This window comes from Lasioglossum baleicum, chromosome 19 (genome assembly GCF_051020765.1).
Source record: "Lasioglossum baleicum chromosome 19, iyLasBale1, whole genome shotgun sequence".
Taxonomy (NCBI): Eukaryota; Metazoa; Arthropoda; class Insecta; order Hymenoptera; family Halictidae; genus Lasioglossum; species Lasioglossum baleicum.
In genome coordinates, this window is record NC_134947.1 from 3,032,534 (window position 1) to 3,053,808 (window position 21,275).

General features: G+C 37.2%; 1 protein-coding gene across 1 annotated transcript in view; it reads right to left on the bottom strand.

The window, feature by feature from the left end:
• Window positions 1–21,275, bottom strand: part of LOC143218346 (galactoside alpha-(1,2)-fucosyltransferase 1-like) — an 85,992-nt gene that overhangs the window by 31,648 nt on the left and 33,069 nt on the right. The window contains 1 exon segment of the mRNA XM_076443477.1: window positions 17,001–17,009. Within this exon segment, the coding sequence (XP_076299592.1) occupies window positions 17,001–17,009 (9 nt within the window).

The following is a 21,275-nucleotide window of genomic DNA, read 5'->3' on the forward strand; positions in this document are numbered from 1 at the left end:
CGACTCCCCCAATAGCAATAAATGAATGGAAAAATCACCTACCGCAAGCAAACTGCCAATCGTTGCTCCGAGCGAATTGGCTGTCTAAAGAACGTCTCTCGTCTGACCAGCTGACCTTCAATTTTACTTAACAATTGTGCGAAGCAGGCTGTACTCATCCGGAAATATCCGTAAAATTTCTCCTCAGAATCCATCGACATTTGCCGGAATAAGGTCAGTTCTCCTTCTGTATCTCGGCTCCTCCAGAGAGGATGGACGCTGTAGCGACGTCTTCTTCGTCTTCTTGTTCTTCTTTCACCCTCTTGTTCCTGAAGCACAACTTGCAGCGCGATTTGGTACAACTCCGCTTGAACGGCAGCGACTGCCAATATCGCAGGATCGACACTACCCATGGTCTCGAGAGTAAAAACGCGAACGTGGTAACTGCTCTAAGCGCTAGGCCAAAAATGGTGCGGAAACCTGGTTTCCCAGTCCCTTAAATACATTTCCGGCAACCCCCGTATATAGTGACGTCAGGGGTGAGGGTGGAATTTCCCGGGCGAGAAGAGTCGCAAACGTGTCTACAAACACTACTGTGCGGCAGAGTTGGGCAAAAATCAACTGATATTTAAAAATGACTAATAGTCTCATTGATTGTTAGTAAAAACTTTAAAAAAGTCAGTTAAAACTTTTTGATTAGTTAGTCATAAATACATGGCACTAGTTAGTCACAACTCTAAGCAATCGTTAGTTATTGCTTATTAGTTATGATTAATAATTAGTTAGTTTAAATGATCAGCCATCAATCTTTAGTCATCAGACACTATTGTGCGATTAACATACCTTAATATGTATAGTTAACCTATATCGGTATTAGCAGTGACCAAACATATCATAATCTGTAATTTATATGTTTATAAACTAATAGGCTATTTTTTTGTTATTTTGTTAAATTGTCAATATAGACCCACACAAAGATGTTGTAAAACGCAACTTGTAGTATTTTTTCTACAATTCTGATCAGTTTTATTTTTTGCGAAAAAAATTTTTTTCACATACTGTAGTAAACCAATTGCTCTAGCTTACCAAACAAGTTCAAATCGTATAGTACAATATTAAAATAGTTATCGTCTTTTTTAGAACGTCCGAATATTTTTCTGTACATGAATTATGTATCCCACACTTCTGATCTGCCAAAAAACTTTTCTGGGAACGGAGAAAAGCTAACCGATGCAATGTACATTAGGTCCATCGCAGGCAAAGTGGCAAATCTGGCGGACAAAAATCCACAACTTACAAGGGGGCTTATCCAATTGCAACACGCCGATTGAGTGAAATTTTGGTATGATATAGAACTCAAAAAAATATTTGACACGTATTTCTTTATAGCGGCCGACATTCATGTTAAGGGGGTAAAAATAGCTCTCGAAGGAAGATCTATTTTATTGAATATCTTCGATAGTATTGGCCCTAGATAAAAATGTGAAAATCCAATTTGTGCGTCTTTGAATGTCGAATTTTTCCGTGTAAGCTGATTAAAAAGATAATAATTTGTTAGGAAAATATGTTAAAAATTAACTTTTTTTGCAACATTTTTGGATAAAATGTTACAATTTTTTCATGAAAAATTGTAGACATAGTCTACATACCATGACAAAAGATATGAGAGAAAAAGTTTTTTAGTTCTGCAGTCGTGATAGTCATATTATGTTCCAACGCTTATGCAAGGCACGGTGGCAATCGTAACGGAAAATTTGTTCGAGTAAGGATAACCGTTTATTATTTGGGGTTTTTCTACGTTAAAAGTAGCCCTGAAAAGGACTGATTCTCCCGTTCTTACCGAGCAAGAGAAGGAAAGCTTATCGAGCAAGAGAAGGAGAGAAACAGCAACATGTGTTTTTTTCGGACTATCGTCGCCCAGGCCTGTTCTACGGGCTTCCCATCTATAAAAATTCCGGAGAAGCAACTCGACAATCGTTTACTGCACTTACCGCGTGAGCCCAAGTTCGTCCGCTATCTGCCTGTTTTGTATTCTTTCTCTTTTGTCAAGTTTTACCTTTGGCCATCGTTGCCAATCGTATTTTACATTAGATGTACAGGGTGAGTCACCTAACGTTGGCACCTCAAGTATCTTTGTTGTTTTTAAAGATACGTCCAATGTCTGAAGGACAAAGTTCAATGGTAAAATGGAGCTCATGCAATACCAAAATATATATATATACCGTGCAAGTACAGAGGAGGGCATATTGTGACAAACATTTTCTGCGTGGGTAGAGGCATACAGGACATTTCAAGGTCACCCTGATTTTTTTAAATGGAAGTACCTACTTTCTGTATGGTAAATTGATAGACTATCGAATTCGGAGTAAAAATGTATTGACCTCCATATGTCCCAAATCTAATACTTTACGAGATATTATCAAAAAATTTTCTTTCTTCTTTGGATATTATCTCGTTATCCATTAGGTTTAGGACATATGAAGGTCAACAGTTTTATACTCAGAATTTGATACTCTATCGATCTATGGTATAAAAAATAAGACATTCTATTTAAAAAAATGAAGTTGGCGTTCATATCTCTAAAAAAATTACATAAAAACAAAAATTTTTTTGGTATTGTATGAGCTCCATTTTACCATTGAACTTTGTCCTTCAGACATTGGACGTATCTTTAAAAACAACAAAGATACTTGAGGTGCCAACGTTAGGTGACTCACCCTGTTATCTAATGTAAAATACGATTGGTAACGATAGCCAAAGGTAAAACTTGACAAAAGAGAAAGAATACAAAACAGGCAGGTAGCGGACGAACTTGGGCTCACGCGGTAAGTGCAGTAAACGATCATCGAGTTGCTTCTCCGCAATTTTTATAGATGGAAAGCCCGTAGAACAGACCTGGGTGACGATGGCCCGAAAAACACATGTTGCTGTTTCTCTCCTTCTCTCATTATAATATTCGGACGTCTCAAAAAAACGATAACTCTGTTACTATTGGACTATGCGATATGAACTTTTTTGGGAAGCTACAACAATTAGTATACTACAGGATGTGAAAAGAAATATTCACGGTTAACTTCTCTCCGTTCCAAGTTTCAAGGAAAATTTCCCAAGGAAATGTTCATAAATGTCCTATGTTCATAAATGTTTTGGCAGGTCAAAGGTAGGATACATATGATTCATATAGAACCACACAACGTTCTTTCCAAATTTTCAATATGGGTCCATCTAAAAAAGTTGCGAAACCCAACTTTTAGTATGTTCTCTGCAATTCGGACCAATTGCAAATGATTGTTCCAACTTTTCAAACAACATCCAAGTCGCAAGGTCCAATATTAAACAAGCCATCGCACAGTTGAGTGTTTGGCCCGAAAAGTCAGGAAAAAACTATTTCAGCGTTATTTATGGGCTCAAGGTCGTAATATAGTAGGTCGTTCAATTCGCTTATCGTCAGCTGTAACATTATGAAATCGAAAACGCATTTCCACATTTCAAAAGTCAAAATGGTTGGAAAAGCTGGAAAAAATTATTTTTATACACGTTAAATTATGGTGAAACGATGTAATTTATTATTGTAATACTAAATATGTAAATCACGTAACTGTTCAATAAGTATATATTATTACTTATTATTAAATAATATTATTTTTATATATTTCTCTGCGCGTCCCCCGTCAACGTTTTTCAGAACGGCAACGTACTGAACGAACCAGAACGTTCAGAACCTCCACCGGAGTTGTTTGACGAATTGTTTCACCGTACAGTTAAATTCCTTAACAACGTATTCTCCACCTAATTAGCACAACGAACTCTGAAAAGTTCTAGGTAATAGCTTTTTAAATAAATGTTATATTCTGCCTTCGTGCCGTCCGGTTTCTAGCACAGTATTCTTCTTGAGAAGAAAATCTTCCGGTTTGCCGGTGGGCATTGGCATAGGCATCTCCTGAGGTGTAGAGGGGAGTAAAGGGTACCAGGAACCCCTGGGGTTAGGGTAGCAAGTGACACGATTTTCGGCACTTGGCCTTTCTTCGAGCATCTCGAACCCTTCTCAGGTTACCGTAAAACCGGAACGGTAAGCTATGAACACGCAAAACCGGTCCGGTCGCCGGGCCGGTGAGGTATGAATCGACCCTTAAGTGGCACAGTTCATATCTGAGCGATTCCGGCGAATCGGCTCCGATTCTTTTCGTCGAGCCGGTGAGGCCATATCTCTCGAGCGGGTTGACAGCTCCACAGCAGGGAGCAGGGCTCTTAGCTGTGCGTGGCACAAAAAAAAGGGTTTTATGGGCTCCACAACTCCTTAGGCCCTATGTCCACGATGCGTCGCGTCAGAGACGCGTACGCGACAAAATATCGATTGCTGTACGTTTCAGTGCTGCAACCAATGTAAAATAATTGACGCGTGTCCACGAAGCGTCATCGTCGCGTAATCGTCGCTACATTCAGTCGTCATTATGATTAGCGTACGATGCCGCAATCGTCTATACACGAAGCGTAGAGCAAACTTCACGTTATTTACGAAAAGCGAACAAAGATGTCGAGCGACGAGGAGAATGTGATTTTTTATAATTATATTCGACGGAGAAGAAGAAGAACAAGAAAATTCTGGGTGCACCCTTACATTCGCAATAATATTAACTGCAGAATATTTGTGGCTGCAAGAGAATTAGCAGAAGACGATGCTAAATTTCAAGCATTGTACAGAATGCGCAAGGCTACGTACAAGAATCTTGTACGAATAGTGGGGCCAAGCATAGCAAGACAAAATACAAATATGCGAGAATGTGTGAGTCCTGAAGAAAGGATTTTGATAACGTTAAGGTAGGCAAATAAAATTAAATTGTTTATAATAAATTATTAATATTATCAATATAAGTAAAGGACTGAGTTTCGAATTCAGGTTTCAGGATAAGTGTAAATTATATACTATACTATACTATACAAAGACAAGGTCAAAGATATTTCGTTTTCAGATACCTGGCAACAGGTTGTACTTTCGTATCACTGGGACTCTACTTTGCAAGAGGAGTATCTACTATAGCGAGAGTTGTAGCGGAAACTACAGAAGCAATCTGGACTGCCCTAAAAGATTTATATATGCCCATTCCTAGTATGGAAAAGTGGAAAGGAATTGCAGAAAAATATTCGGAATTGTGGAATTTACCAAATTGTTTGGGGGCTATTGATGGAAAGCATATTAGAATTCAGAAATTTCCAAATTCGGGATCCACAAACTTTAATTACAAAGGATATCATTCCGTAATTTTATTGGGTTGCAGTGATGCAGATGGCTGCTTTATATCCATCGAATGTGGTTTCGCAGGGAGAAATAGCGATGGAGGTATATTCCGCACATCGGCATTAGGTCGTTGGTTGGAAAGAAATGGCATCAATATTCCTATGTCGTCGCGATTACCACATGATGAAGAAAACAACCCATTTCCATATTATTTCGTTGCCGATAACGCTTTTCCTTTGCGAAAAAATTTAATGAGACCGTATGCCCAGAGAGGCCTCAATAACAAAAAAAGGATTTGTAATTACAGGTTAAGCCGAGGCAGAAAGAACATAGAATGCACATTTGGCATGTTAACGCAAAAATTTCAAGTATTTTTGACTCCTATTCGATGCCGTAAATATGAAACTATAGTTTCTATAATAAAATGTGCTTGTGTACTTCACAATTACATTCGAAGAAATGATGGACTCCCATACGGAATTAATTCAAATAATCCAACAGTTTCTTCTGCAACGCGTAGAAATATTCCCAATTTACGGGAAAATATTAACATTTCTGGGCGACCTTCTGCGCTAATTTTACGCGACTACTTAGCGAATTATTTTTTAAAACCACAGGTTGCTGTGCCATGGCAGTGGAATGTCTGTATTAATTGAAAAATACGCACCTGAAACGATAAGATTCTTGTACGTAGTCTTGCGCATTCTGTAAAATGCTTGAAATTTAACATCGTCTTCTGCTAACTCTCTTGTAGCCACAAATATTCGGCAGTTAATATTATTGCGAATGTAAGGGTGCACCCAGAATTTTCTTGTTCTTCTTCTTCTCCGTCGAATGTAATTATAAAAATTGAAAATATATTAAATAAAAAATTCTTAAAAATGCCTTTTTTATTTTTGCATGTAACCTTGTAAATTATAATTTTTGGAAAATCTTTTTTTCATATCATTTCATAAACCAATGCTTCGAATTGATTATAAAAAATCAGGTTGTTTGGTACAATTATAAAAACGTTATTATGTTTCAAGTGGCGTTCGAATACTTTCGTGGCTCACTGTATATGTATGTAGAATGTAGATATACGGCAATGTACGCCTAGCGTACGACACTGTCGTACGGCAGGCGTCATGATGAATGAAGATTGCTACCAATATCGAGATATCGCTTCACGAGCGGGTTTTCATTGTTTTACATTAACCTATAGATGTTTTTTCACCTACGCGTTGCATAGATACAATTATTTTTCATTATTGTTCAACATATTATTCATTGTTTTTATTGGTTCAGTTAATATTTAATTATTGTTAATTGTTATTTGTTTATTGTTTGTTTCTTGTTGAATTTTGCTACTATTTGTACAAAAGCAAACATGTGTGAAATTACATCGTTTGTACAATTGATAGAAAGGTATCCTTGTTTGTATAATCATACATTATCGGAGTATGCAAAGAAGGATATTACGGAAAAGGCGTGGAATGAAGTGGCGAACGAAATAAAGTGGCCTGGTAAATATTATTATACAAAAGCACATCCCGTTGCTAAATATGTACAGTGACTCAGAAAAATATTCGGACGTTCTAAAAAAGACGATAACTTTTTTAATATTGTACTATACGATTTGAACTTTTTTGGGAAGCTACAGCAATTAGTTTTTACTACAGAATGTGAACAAATTTTTTTTCAAAAATATCAATTGATCGGAATTATATAAAAAATACTAAAAGTTGCATTTTACAACTTTTTTATGTGGTCTATATTGAAAATTTAAAAAATAATTTTTGTTGATCTATGTCAACTGTAGTTGCCGATTGCAAAGAAAAATGGAGAAATATTCGGAACGGATTTGTAAGAAGTTTAAAACCAGGAGCTAGTGGTTGTTCCGCAAAACAAAGGAGGCAGTATTACTTGCATGATATTATGCAATTTGTTCTCCCGTTCGTAAAGCCCACAATGCAGCACGTAGAAAATTGTGGAAACATTCTACCTCCACCAATTGAGGAAATCTCAGGAACTGAAGAACGGGATGATAGTTTTATTGAGACAGTTGCAGAAGTCCATCAAGAGGATACAAGGCGAAAAAAAAATGTTCCAATGAGGTGGACAAGATGTTCATGAAGTATTTGGAACATAAAACAAAAACTTCGACTGAGGACCACCGGAAAATGTTTCTGCTGAGTTTGCTCCCTGATGTCCAGAAATTGACAAATAGTGAGACACGGGAGTTTAAAATGAAAACCATGATGCTACTCGATGAAATTTTAAGCCGCCCTCATCATCAAGCCACAAATACATTTCCCTTTTCACCAACTCCACCATCAATCATTACACCCCATTCACCCACATTTATATGTATATCCCCCACTCCTCTATCAAACTCTACAGAATGTCATCAGGACAACAATATGTAAACATTAAAAAATAATTAAAGAAACGGTCTGGGTTTAATGTTGTAATGTTATGTTGTTTGACACAATTAAAGTTTTTATTGTTTATTTTGTATGGAATACTCCAAAACATGGTGAATTGCATAGTGTGACGGATTTGGTTTCCTCCCGTCGACCATTTTTTTTTGCAAACTACATATTATCTCGTTGGATGAGATCTTTTTCTGTGAGTTGCATTTTTGTATATTAGATCTTCTACATCGATTACAATTATCCCTCTTTATTCCATATAAAATAAACAATAAAAACTCTAATTGTGTAAAATATGGAATATTTTATATTTATCATCTTTAAAGCACCTTCCACCAACGATGACATGTCGAAATATCTCGACCATAGTATTGTACGTACAGTATCATGGTGACGAGATATCTCGTCCATAGTATCGTTTCGTCGACATCGTGGAAACGAAATATCTCATTTAGCATCATCTTCTGATCAATCTTTTGCAGCTATAAACGTTCTGCAATCAATATTTCCTGTATAAGGGGTCCACCTAGAATTTCCTTCTGTTTCGATTATAGAGCGCGTCCTCATCGTCACTCAACATTCTCGAAATGATGGAAAACTTGCTGTACGTTTCGTGAATGAAACAAAGCGTCCACATCTCATACGCCATGCGTACGTGTACGCGTCTCTGACGCGACGCATCGTAGACAGAAACAAATCGCGGCCCGCACGCTACGCGTACGCCTCTCTGACGCGACGCATCGTGGACATAGGGCCTAAGGGTGCGCCTACAGTGCATCCTACGACCGACAGACATGGTGACGTCAGAGCCGTCTGGCAGACATTTCAAATGTGTGGGTAGGCCCAGGTAGGCCCGTCTGTGAGAGGCCCTTGTTGAGTTTTGTCTGTTGTAATAACAGTATTACTTTTACTGGGTATGAGCAGAGTAGGAATATATGTATAGACTGGTTTTAATATAACACTTTAATCTGATACTTGTATATAAGACCTTCTGGTTGTGCGGTCGTACAGAGACTGTATTAGATACATTGTTCAGAGTATACACAACACGCAGTAGTACACAACAGGTGTCACTACAACTATCTGTTCAGATGATAATTGTTTGCACCTACTTTATCGACAGACTTGCCGTTATTACAATCAACACTTCCTCTTAACGGTAAGTTTGTCTAAGAGATTTATTAATTTTTTATTTCTATAATTACAACATAGATTGAATATTATTTCTTTTAGAAACCAAAAAATATTACTGAATTGCCTTGTCTATAGCTTTTAACATATGTAGTCACAAGAACAATAAACCAAACTGAGTAATACACATCATTGATTCATGAGCGCTGTTAATTAATGCTTGTTTCTACATAGTATATTGTAAACTATTCTTAAATTCTTTAAATTTTACATTGCTTAAGGGTTTAGTTAGTAGATCAGCTAACTGTTTTTCAGATGGACAGTATTCTATGTCAATAGTCCCTTCATTATATTTTTCGCTGATAAATTGAAATCGTACATCAATATGCTTGCTTCTTTTATGAATTATTCCGTTTTTAATTAGGCTCAAAGCGCTCTGATTGTCTATTAATAGTGTAGCCTTTACCTTTGAATTAGTTAAAGTTTCTAACACAGTTTTTAGGTATGTAAGTTCTCTACAACATTCTGCAGCAGCGATGTATTCGGATTCGGTGGTTGACAGTGCAACTATGGATTGTTTGTGGGAGCACCAGCTGATAGGTCCATTTCCATAAAATATGACAAAGCCAGTAGTACTCTTTCTTGTGGATACGTCACCAGCAAAGTCCGAATCGCTGTAGCCAATTAATTCATTTTCTCGTTGAGCGTTTTGTTTTGAAAACTGAATACCAATGTTTTTAGTTCCCTGTAAATATCTGAGAATGCGTTTTATATTACTTATATCTAGGTTTGTTGGTTTGTCTACGAATCTGCTTACGTAATTGACAGCGAACGCGATGTCCGGTCGAGTTTTCGACGTTAGATATTGTAAATTACCAACTAATTCTCTATAAGGAAAACGAGTATCTGATGTTTCATCATTTAAATTAGTATTCGTATGAATACTTACTACAGGAGTGGAAACAGCCTTTGAATTTTCCATTCCATATTCTGTTAATACTTTTTCAACAAATTTACTTTGATCTAATATTAACGAAGTATTATTTCTAGTTATATTAACACCTAAGAAATTTTCAAAAGAGCCAAAAAATTTTACCTCAAATTCTTTTGACAGTTTTTCTTTAATTTGATTCAAATATTTAGTATTTTTACTTAGTATTATTCCGTCGTCTACGTATATTGCCAATATCAAATGACCTCCCTTTGATTTGAAAATACATTGGTCTGAAGGAATCGGATCTAGCCCGTTTTGTTTTACAAATGATTTGAAACGTTGATTCCAATTTATTGGAGCTTGTTTCAGTCCGTACAAAGCTTTTTGCAACTTACAGAATTTGTTTGTGTTTCCGAATCCTTCTGGTAACTTTATATAGACTTCCTCATCTAAGTGTCCATACAGGAACGCAGTTTTTATATCAAATTTCAGAATTTTGTAATTTCCTAAAACAGATAAGGCCATTAACAGTCTGAAAAGATTTGCATGTAGCACAGGACTATAGGTTTCGTTGAAGTCAACTCCTTTTTGTTGTTCACATCCTCTGACTACTAAACGTGCCCTGTGTCTTCCATCATCCTTTATTTTGAATATCCATCTTGCACTCAAAATCTTTTTGTCTGATATTGTGATTAGGATCTACCTCAATCCATGTTTTATTTTTTTTTAAGGATGTCTTTTCCTCTTCGATTGCAGCTTTCCATTTTTCTGCATCTTCTCCATAGATTGCTTCCTTGTACGTTAGATGTACATAGTACTCTCCAAGTCTTTCTGGTAGATTTCTTTGTCTTTCACTTCTTCTTGGCATTTCTTGTCGATCTTGATCAGTATTTTGTATATCTTCATCCTCATTTACAGATGTTTCGTTTTCTTCCGAGTTTTCTGATCTGCCTGTCTCTTCAGAGTTTTCTGATCTGTCTGTCTCTTCCGAGTTTTCTTCTTCTTGATTTTCTTCTGTATTCTCTGTTTGATGTTCGTCTGTTTTACTGTCTTCTATTCTAATCATTACCTTTGATATTTTACTTTCATTGTTTTCTTGTTCTTCTTTATTCTCATTGTTAAAGATTACATCTCGTGCTAGTGTTATTTTTCTATTTTGTTCATCCCATAAGCGATATCCGCAAGTGGAGTAGCCAACCATAACATATTTAGTACTCCTTTCATCTAATTTTTTTAGTCGTCCAAGCTTTTTTGCATAGGCGTTACATCCGAAGATTTGTAAATTATCCAGGTTAGGAATTGTTCCATGCCAATTTTCCGCTGGCGTTTTATCACTCGTGGTGGTAGGACTTCTGTTTAACAAATAAACTGCTGTTCTTACAGCTTCTCCCCACATCTCTTTGTTTAATCCGGAATCCAGCAAAAGAGCTCTTGCTTTTTCCATAATTGTCCGGTTCAACCTTTCGGCTTTGCCGTTTAGCTCATATTTTCCTTTGATGGGAAATACAGCTGTGAAATGCGTGAAGTCATCGAGAATTGTTACAAAATATCTCATCCCGTCCCAGGTAGGTGGTTCTATCGGTCCACACACGTCGGAATGTATGATTTCCAATGGTTTTGAGGCTCTGTTTCTCTCCGTATTAAACGGTTTTCGCGTTTGTTTCGCTCTCATGCATATGTCACATGTTTCTAGGTTATTAGTAGATATAGACATTGAGTTCATACCTTTACTTAATTTTTCCAATTTCTTCATGTTTGCTCCGCTCAAATGCCCAAGTTTTCGGTGCCATAGTAAGGTCTCGTTTTGCAATGTTAGCAAACTTGTAGTTTTGTTTGTTTTATTGAAATCGATTGCATATAGTCCATTCTGTCCTCGAGATCCTTCAAGTACCGTTGTATTATTTTTTGAAATCTCTACTTTGTCCTTGGTGAACACAACCTTTCCATTGTTTTGAGTGATTGCATTTACAGACAATAAATTTTTCGTGAGTTCTGGAATCAGTATTACATTGTTTAGTGTGCAATTTTCAGTTATTACTTGCCCTGTTGCTTTGGCCTTCATAGTTACCGACTTTTTTGCAGTAGATATTTCGGACTCTACAGTTTTTACATCACTTAGAAGATTAATGTTGTTAATCATGTGGTTCGATGCACCTGAGTCAACTACCCATTTATTTTCACAGTCATTGTTTTTATTAACGTAGAAACATACCTTGTCTTGAGTACGTCTAGCAGTTGATACATTTTTATTCTTTCTAAAGTAACAGTCTCTCTCTAAGTGGTTAGATTTCTTACAGATTCCGCATCTTTGTGATGATTGGTCACTCGCCGATTCGAAAGATTTCTCCTTATATCCTCTTTCGTTGCGATTACGTTCTGTTGACCTGCAATACTTAGCCAAATGGTTAAAACCATTGCATTTGAAACACCTTCTAACAGAAGCTTTAAAGGCAACATTGTCGGGCGAATCGTCCTTTTGTTTGTTTCTGTTTTCTTCTAGCTGTAACCTTGTTATTAAATTCGTCAAGGTCCTTTCGGCCAATGGCGTCGAATCCCACGCGCTTGCGAAATGTTTGAACTGAACAGGAAGAGTAGCTAATATTTTTGTTATTAACATTGTATCGTCTATTGTTTGATCCAATGAATTTAATCGATGAGCTAAGTTTTCAAGAGTACTCACGTGAGTCGATATATCGCTTCCTTTTTCGAAAGTACAGTTAAAGAATTCTTGCAGCAATGTACATTTCATTTGTTCCGTATCTTTTCCGTATATGGCCGTTAATTTCTTGAACATTTCCATTGAGGTTTTACAATGCAGGAGATGCATTTGCGGTTTTTTCTCACTTGAAAGTATGATAACTTTTTGCGCTTTTGCATCCTTAAGTTCCCAGTCTAGCTTCTTTTGCTCGTTCCAATCGTTTGCTGGCACAATTTTCCCAGTCGCTACATCGAGTATGTTTTGCGACTTAAACAGAATCGTCACTTGGAATTTCCAGAACTGAAAGTTGGTTTCGTCCTTCAGTTTTTCTATATGATCTGCTTCATTATAACCGTTTCTGGCAGCCATTTTCACTTTTGTTTCACGACCACGTGTATTTGAATTTCGAACAGAACACTTATGGTTTAACTTGTTAGCCTTATTAATTTTTTCACTTTCCTACAGTTTTACTTATTACTGCTCTTTATTATTTTTTACTTGATTTTAATTTTGCTTAGACTTTTCGACAGCTCTTAGTATTAGGTTAGTTTTTAGTTTTTACCTTTTTTACTTTTCTTTGGACCTGGGCCCATAACCTGTTGAATTTTTATCTGTTGTAATAACAGTATTACTTTTACTGGGTATGAGCAGAGTAGGAATATATGTATAGACTGGTTTTAATATAACACTTTAATCTGATACTTGTATATAAGACCTTCTGGTTGTGCGGTCGTACAGAGACTGTATTAGATACATTGTTCAGAGTATACACAACACGCAGTAGTACACAACAGGTGTCACTACAACTATCTGTTCAGATGATAATTGTTTGCACCTACTTTATCGACAGACTTGCCGTTATTACAATCAACAGCCCTTCTAGTTTCGTCCTGCATCAACCGACAGGACGGCCCTTGCGCCATATATTTCGGTGCAGCGTTCACTTCAAATAATTTTCATGTCGCCAATTTTGAAGTATCCATATTTTTAAAAACGGGTCCGTAAAGAGGACACTTGGGGCTATATTATCATTATTTTTATTTTTTGTATTTTCTGGTGCTTTCATAGCAATGCACCTGTTTAAAACAATTGCAAAATAAACTATGAAAACAAATATTCTCTGAACTGAAATAATTTTTATTAAATACTCTGATGGTTTCACTATGAGTAACCAAAACTAAGTTTCATCAATTTGCTAGTTTAGCCGTTATAATTTAATGAAAAACTTGTGACACACAACTCATATTACACGTCCGTAAAACCAACAGTTTTCAAGATTTAAAAGAATTCTTTGAGATACGTCTATATTTTGCTAAAGACTGCAACATATTCAAATTTGAACAAAATTCGAAACAGTAGTCCTATCTCGCATGGAAAGATTCACGTGCACTAATTGTATACATATACATAGATTAACTCTCATGGAAGTATGGGGATACTCGAAAATAATTAATAATTAAAACAATTAGAAGAAACTGCGATTTACATAGATCAATCGTAAGCAAAAAAATTCAAAGATTCGTATCTTTATATCTTTCAATGCCTACTACATCTGTTTCATGCTTCAATCGATTTCGATGATATTTTGGGTATTTGGGTAGTGTCTTCATTTTCTAGTTTTAAAAATCTTAAGCTTAATAAATATGGATTCGAAAAAATCGTTTGTCTCGCTCTTTCCAGAACGATTGTTTAAATATGTTTAAACAATCATAATGTATTAATATTAGATATCACTGTATTCGGGAAAGTCTACAGAATCTTTTGCTGCAAAGAACAATTCAATATTTTTTATAACATCACAATATTTGTATACAGTTGAAAAATATATCTTTTTTCAAACTCAAATTTCTGAAAAACTGTGCGTCTAGGAGAAAAATTAAGGGCAGATTCTGAATCAGCGCGAAAAACTCTGTATGAATGGCATAGTGAAAATCGAAACGTTTTTTGGTTGTTGGACAGTGTAATCTATGATCGTCGATGTATTAATACTGTAATGTATTTCAATGCATAACTTTTTTAAAATGACGTTACCATTGTAAACGAATTATTGCCGCGTCTTGGGGATTTTGCTCCACTGTGCGACGTATGAAATAGCGTTGCGGCTATCGGCACGTGCAATAAAACTTGGGCGTGCAAATGGTCGGGCCATTATTAGGCGATAGACAGCGAAGCTATTTTTCAGAAAGCTGTTTTTAGCGCGTCCAATTCATAATGCTGGTGATTTGAGGAGGTCAACACGTGTTGTCCGAGAAAGTGTCGACTTCCAGCTCAACAGTAATGACCTGTCATAAACCTCTCCATAGAGAACAGCCCCGGGAACGGCGCATAAACAAATCGAGCCTATCATTGCTAGGTCTGCCTATCCCCACCACAGCCGCGCCCGTAGTCCCAATGTTTTGACTTCCATGTTGCACGCTACATGGTAAGTGTGGTCGCTGTATAGCCAATGCTTCGACGACACAACAGCCGCAAATGCGTGTGAAACGAGGCCTGCCTCCTCCACTCTGACCCAATCGGCCGCTCATTCGTACCTAGAGACACGTCGCCGTAGTCCTGCCTGGGAACCTTCTTCTCACGCTCGCATCAATACAATGTCGCCAGTTCGGACCCATACGAGATGGCGCCTTGCCACCCCGACAATCGCGTAGTAGTGGGCGGTAACGGTTTAATATCTTAACCCACTGTTGTTCCGCTATCGCTAGTACGGGGAAATGTATTGGACTACTTGTTGGATTGAAACAAATTGAAAATGTTTTTTCACTACGCGGCAGGTGTCCCCTCCCAACTTGGCCACCATGGAGGTGGAAGAAAGATAAAAGAGTCACTGTACACGGTGTGCGGGTTGACGGGAAACCCCAAAAATAAATAGCTGCAGCCTACAACTGACCGTGAAGGTCGGCAAGGTTTATAACACATAATTGCTGTTGAGGCTCAGGGCCATTTCAGAGTCTTTCTTCGTGGCTCTGACAATAAAGTAATATCGAACTAAATGCATTTAAGAGAGGTTTTCTCTCAAAAATTGCAAGGAAGTCACGTCCGTAAGAAACGCACATTTTTCAACTGTGACAAATATTGGGATGTTATTATAAAAGATATTGAATTGTTCGGACCCATACGAGATGTCACCAGTTCGGACCCATACGAGATGGCGCCTTGCCACCCCCGACAATCGCGTAGTAGTGGGCGGTAACGGTGTAATATCTTAACCCACTCAGAGTTTTGCTAATTCAATTACACAATTGAATTACATTGTATTTCAATTATATAGTAATTCATCTACGTCATCACTGAAGTACATATTACATTAAAATACAGCTCTCCAAATTATAGTCCAGAACTTTGAAGAAGTGCGGATATATTTTTATGTTTTTCTTTCATATGCTCTTGTTTGCTGTCCATGCGGTGTAGTTTATATTCCTCGTCCTCCTTCAGGATACGTACCGCTATTTTATAATTGTACTCCAATTGCAATTACGAATTACATTGTACTTTAATTGAATGAAGATATGAATTATAAATTACAATATGACACTGAATTACAATGTAATCAATTAGTTTGTATTAGGTCGGAGAGAAAGTCCTTACGGTTTTCGTTATTTTCATTTTAATTAAACCCGCGAGAATTTTCGTTTCGGCCTAATAATTTTGATTCCTCGAGTAATTGTAATTCTGCACAACTCTGAACCCACTGCTGTTCCGCTATCGCTTCGTACGGGCATTGTATTGGACTACTTGTTGGACATAAACAAATTGAAAATGTTTTTTCACTACATCAAAGGTGTCCCATCTCAACTTGGCCAAAAGTGTCTTCCAGGTGGAAGACAGATAAAAGAGTCACTGCACATGGTGTGCGGGTTTGACGGGAAACCCCAAGATGATTAGCTGTAGCCCAAAACTGACCGTGGAGGCCTGCAAGGTTAATAACACATAATTGCTATTGAGGCACAGGGAGATTTCAGAGTCTTTCTTCGTGGCTCCGACAATAAAGTAATAACGAACTAAATGCATTTAAGAGAGGCTTACTCTCCAAAAAATAGCAAGGAAGTCATATCCGTAAAAACAGGTATGTTTTCCATTTATTCCGGTACGTTGTCAAACTTTCGGTGCTGTGGGTGTGTTCATGTTGACAAAAACGTGATTGGTCGGTTTACCTGAAAATCGTTAACCAATCAGTAAAGTTTTGGACGAACGAGCGCTTTGAAGAGTTTTCCGCCTAGACCGCGGAAATGAAGACATCAGTACGGTTTCGTGACGCGCCTAGTACACTTCGAAGAAGCAGAGAGACACATTGTAGAATGGACTGTGAAAAGTTGATCAGTTTGGTGGAGGAAAGGAAAAGTTTGTGGGACCCTAGAGACGGTCAATACCACAACAGGGATAATAATCGGAAACTTTGGTGTGAAGTTGCCACCTTATTAAATTCCACAAGTAAGTACCTACGACAATTACTACATCAAATTAATCTACATTGTATACAATTAACCACTTGGTTCTCAGTGATGCGTTATGTCGCGACGTCGATACCGTTCGTATAGGGTCACAGATGTGTTATGACGCGACGCGACGCCGATGCTCTCTGTACAGATCAGAGACGTGTTATCACGCGACGCAATGTCGCTTGCGCCGGTGCCACGGACGTGTTATCTCGCGACGCAATACCATTTGTGCGGTGCTACAGACAACATATCTCGCGTGCTTCATTATCATATCGACTTTTCCGAAAAAATGTAACCGCGAAAGCAATTTTATTCTTTTCCTGTCCATTTCCAGCCTGGAACATTGCTTTCAGGGTTACATTTTTTCCGAAAAAGCCCATGTAATAATGAAGCACGCGAGATGAGTCGTCTGTAGCACCGCACGAACGGTGTTGCATCGCGGAACAACACGTCCGTGGCACCGGCGCAAGCGATATTGTGTCGCGTGATAACACGTCTCTGGTCTGTACAGAGAGTATCGGCGTCGCGTCGCGTCATAACACATCTGTGACCCTATCTATACGAACGGTATCGACGTCGACGGCAGGGGAAACGAAGAAGTGGTTAAGGTAGTGGACTCATTTTTCCAAAATTGCAAGGGTGCGGGATTCGTGTTCTCATTTCTCGATAATACAAAAATGGGGTTTTCCAGTAGTAAAAAACGCTAAATAAAAGATCGATCTAGGCCGCTATCGGCCCCAAGTCTTATTTTTTCGTTTACGAGGCATAATTTGCATTATTCGGCAGCGTAATTTTCATTATTCGGAAGCATACAACTGCGCATGTAAAGCATACGCCTCGTAAACGAAAAAATTGGACTTTTGGGGGCGATAGCGGCCTAGATCGTTCTTTTATTTAGCTTTTTTGACTTATAAAAAACCTCATTTTACCATGTTTTTTGTATTATCGAGAAATGAGAACGCGAATCCCGCACCCTTGCATTCCTGAAAACGAGTTTGCCGCCTTAATATACATTCCATACAACTATTATACATTTAAATTTGTATACATTATTCTTTACAATTAACATACATGGATCATTCCGCGTTCATGTATGACTAAAGACTGTAACATATCCAAATTTTAGTAAAATCCGAAACAGTACATACTCCGAAAAATGTTCGATTTCTTCATCTGTACCACTTGCAATGTCTTTCAATGACATGCTCTAATGTTTTACTATGTATGTATTTTCAGGCGCTATTGTTAAAGCGAAGTGGCAACGTCTGAGAGACTCGTATCGACGAGAATTAAGAAGAAATAATCAACCGACAGGCTCTCAGTCTCAAGGAGTGTCAACGTGGCAGTATTTCAGCCAAATGAATTTTTTGGAGGATACCTATGGGAGTCGGGCCATGGTTGGAAACATGACCGACACGCGCAGGGACTCTGGAAACGAAACGCTTCAAACGGAAATGGACGAGACGGAAGGGGAGGTCGATGATAGATCCTCCAATGATGTATCATCGCTTCATAAAAGGCCAAGATTGGCGAAAGATGTGCGCGCACAGATGGTAGAGATCGAAAAGGAGAAAGTAGCGCACCTTCAGCAGCTGATACACCAACAAGGACAGGACAAAAACAATAAAGAGAACGACGAAGACTATATCTTCGTTTTGAGTTTGCTCCCCTATGCGCGTGCAATACCGAAGCAAAAAAAATTGCAAGCACACGTCCGGCTGACACAAGCCTTTATGAATGAAGTGGGAGGGGAAATGGATGATTGTACAAATTATGATTTCGAGAGAGATTCGTCCTCGTCGCAATAACGCGGCCGTCGCGTATGTTTGTTTGCGCGTGTGTGAGACATTTTTATATTAAGTAGTTTATTAAGTTTCACATTTTCTATTATGTATTTTTTAATGTATCTCAATTTTGTATTTTTTAATTTTTGTAATTTTTTTTGTATTTTTATATTAAGTTTCACATTTTCTAGTATGTATTTTTTAATGTATCTCAATTTTGTATTTTTTAAATGTATTTCACGTTTTCTAGTGCTATGTATTTTATGTATTTCTATTTTATATTTGTGTGTCTAGGAAGTATATACATATATGTTGAATACACTTTGTTTTTCCTTCAAGAACGTATATTCCCGTACCTTTTATTAACCGCAGCATTCAGAAGCTCCGATCCTTCACGCGGACACCCAACGTGGGTGCTCCTCGAGCCCATATAATATAGTATATGCTCTTTAAAATGATTTAAAATTATTTAAAACTAAAGGTTAGTAATTTCAAATTTAATTAGTAATATTAAATTAGCATTTTTGTTTGGGTTTCGATATCTTATTATGTATATTTGATACTTAGTTCTGTGATTATTTGTTATTCTTTGGAGATAAGAGAAACTTTTCGAGTCCGCTCGCGTCAGTGTTTTTCTCTTCTATGAGCTGTAATTATTTTTCTAAAGCAGCAGGAAAACTGCTGGATATTAAACTATAATGTATAAACGACTATAAATAAGTTTTTCAGAACTTTTCACCCGTGAAAAATAGTCGTAATTTCAATTTTTTTTTAACATGCGACATATCATTTCCCGTAGATTTTTTCACGCTGATTTCAAATCTGGTCTCAAAATTTGTGTACGACCTCAGGATTTTGCAAGAGATCGATTTTTGCGTTGAAATGAGTGCTAACCCACTAGTTTGAAGGTATATTGTATTCTCATATATAAAACACACAATAAAATTAAACATAATGAAGTATTTGAACGTTTATTTCACGTATATCACTTGACGAACGATCACCCGACACATCGCTGCGATTGTCGCTGGCGCTCTTTGTAGGCTATGTGTGACTGTAATGTAATTTAAATTTGATATCTATTTTCCATGATTATATTTTCATTTACACAGGAAGTAAGGTAAGTATTTAATCTTTTTAACTTACTTCTCATCAACGAATTCTTTAACTTCTGGTGAGATTAAATACTTACCTACCTTACTTCCTGTGTAAATGAAAATATAATCTCATGGAAAATAGATATCTAATTTAAATTACATTACAGTCACACATAGCCTACATCGTTCGTCAAGTGATACACGTCAAATAAACGTTCAAATACTTCATTATGTTTAATTTTATTGTGTTTTATAAATGAGAATACAATGTACCTTCAAACTAGTGGGTTATCAAACCATTTCAACGAAAAAATGATTACATTAGTTCTGTTCGCAAAAATCGATCTCTTGCAAAATCCTGAGGTCGTAGACAAATTTTGAGACCAAATTTGAAATCGGCGTGAAAAAATCTACGGGAAATGAAATATAGCATGTTAAAAAACAAATTTTCCGCGCGTGATAACGGAGAAACCACATTTTCTTGAAATTGTGAAAGTTTAACGAATTTTCTCAAGGTGAAAAAACGTTAGTACTATAATCTCCCTATTTTTCCGATATTCTGTCAAGAGTTTCAGCTTTCATTTTAAACAAATTTCATCGCTCTACCTCATTTCTATCGAAAGTTCTTTGATTTTGAATCGAGTTTGGTCGAAAGTTTCCCACTGTGCAGGGTGTTCACGCAAAGATGTAAATATGAACTTCAATTATTCGCTAAATAATCTATACAGAGTATAAGGATATATGTATAATGCGGATACAGAGGAAGGATATTATAAGAATTCTAACCCTAAGGGAAATCAATAAAGTTATATATAAGGATATGTATAATATATAAAGTTTATTAAATTTATATAACGATTAACACAATCAACACACATTACATAAAACGAGTACACATTACACACAATCAACACACATTACATACAACGATTACAAATTACACACATTACATACAACGATTACAAATTACACACAATCAACACACATTACATACAACGATTACAAATTACACACAATCACCACACATTACACACACACACATACACACAACTATTATTGTTATATAAGATTATCATACGTTTACAAAATAATTTTTGAAGGCATCGCGTATTTCATATGCCCTGCGTGTTGCGTGATTGGAACTTCTTCCAGAGTCCGCCTGGTCCCACCCATTGTACTCCTCCATAATGGAGTCTGTCGACGCAAGTGCGGGGTTGTCTGTGCTTTCCCTGTCCATAATTATGTTGTGCAATAAGCACACAGTTTTAACAATTATATCCACGTGTGGTGGAATCACCTGGAGTTCACATTTCAGGCACCTCCATTTGCTGACAAGGATGCCAAATGCACATTCGATGCAGCGTCTGGCCCTGCTCAATCTATAATTGAATATTTCTTGGCCGTTATCCTCGCCGTCGTCGGTGATCGCGTACGGTCGCAATAAATATTCCTTCAACGGGTAGCCTTGGTCGCCGATGAGTACATACGGTAGGGTTACCGTGTTCGCCAATACTCTGCTGGGTGGCATGTGAAGTGTGTTGTTCTGCAGACGGTGGTATATGTTTG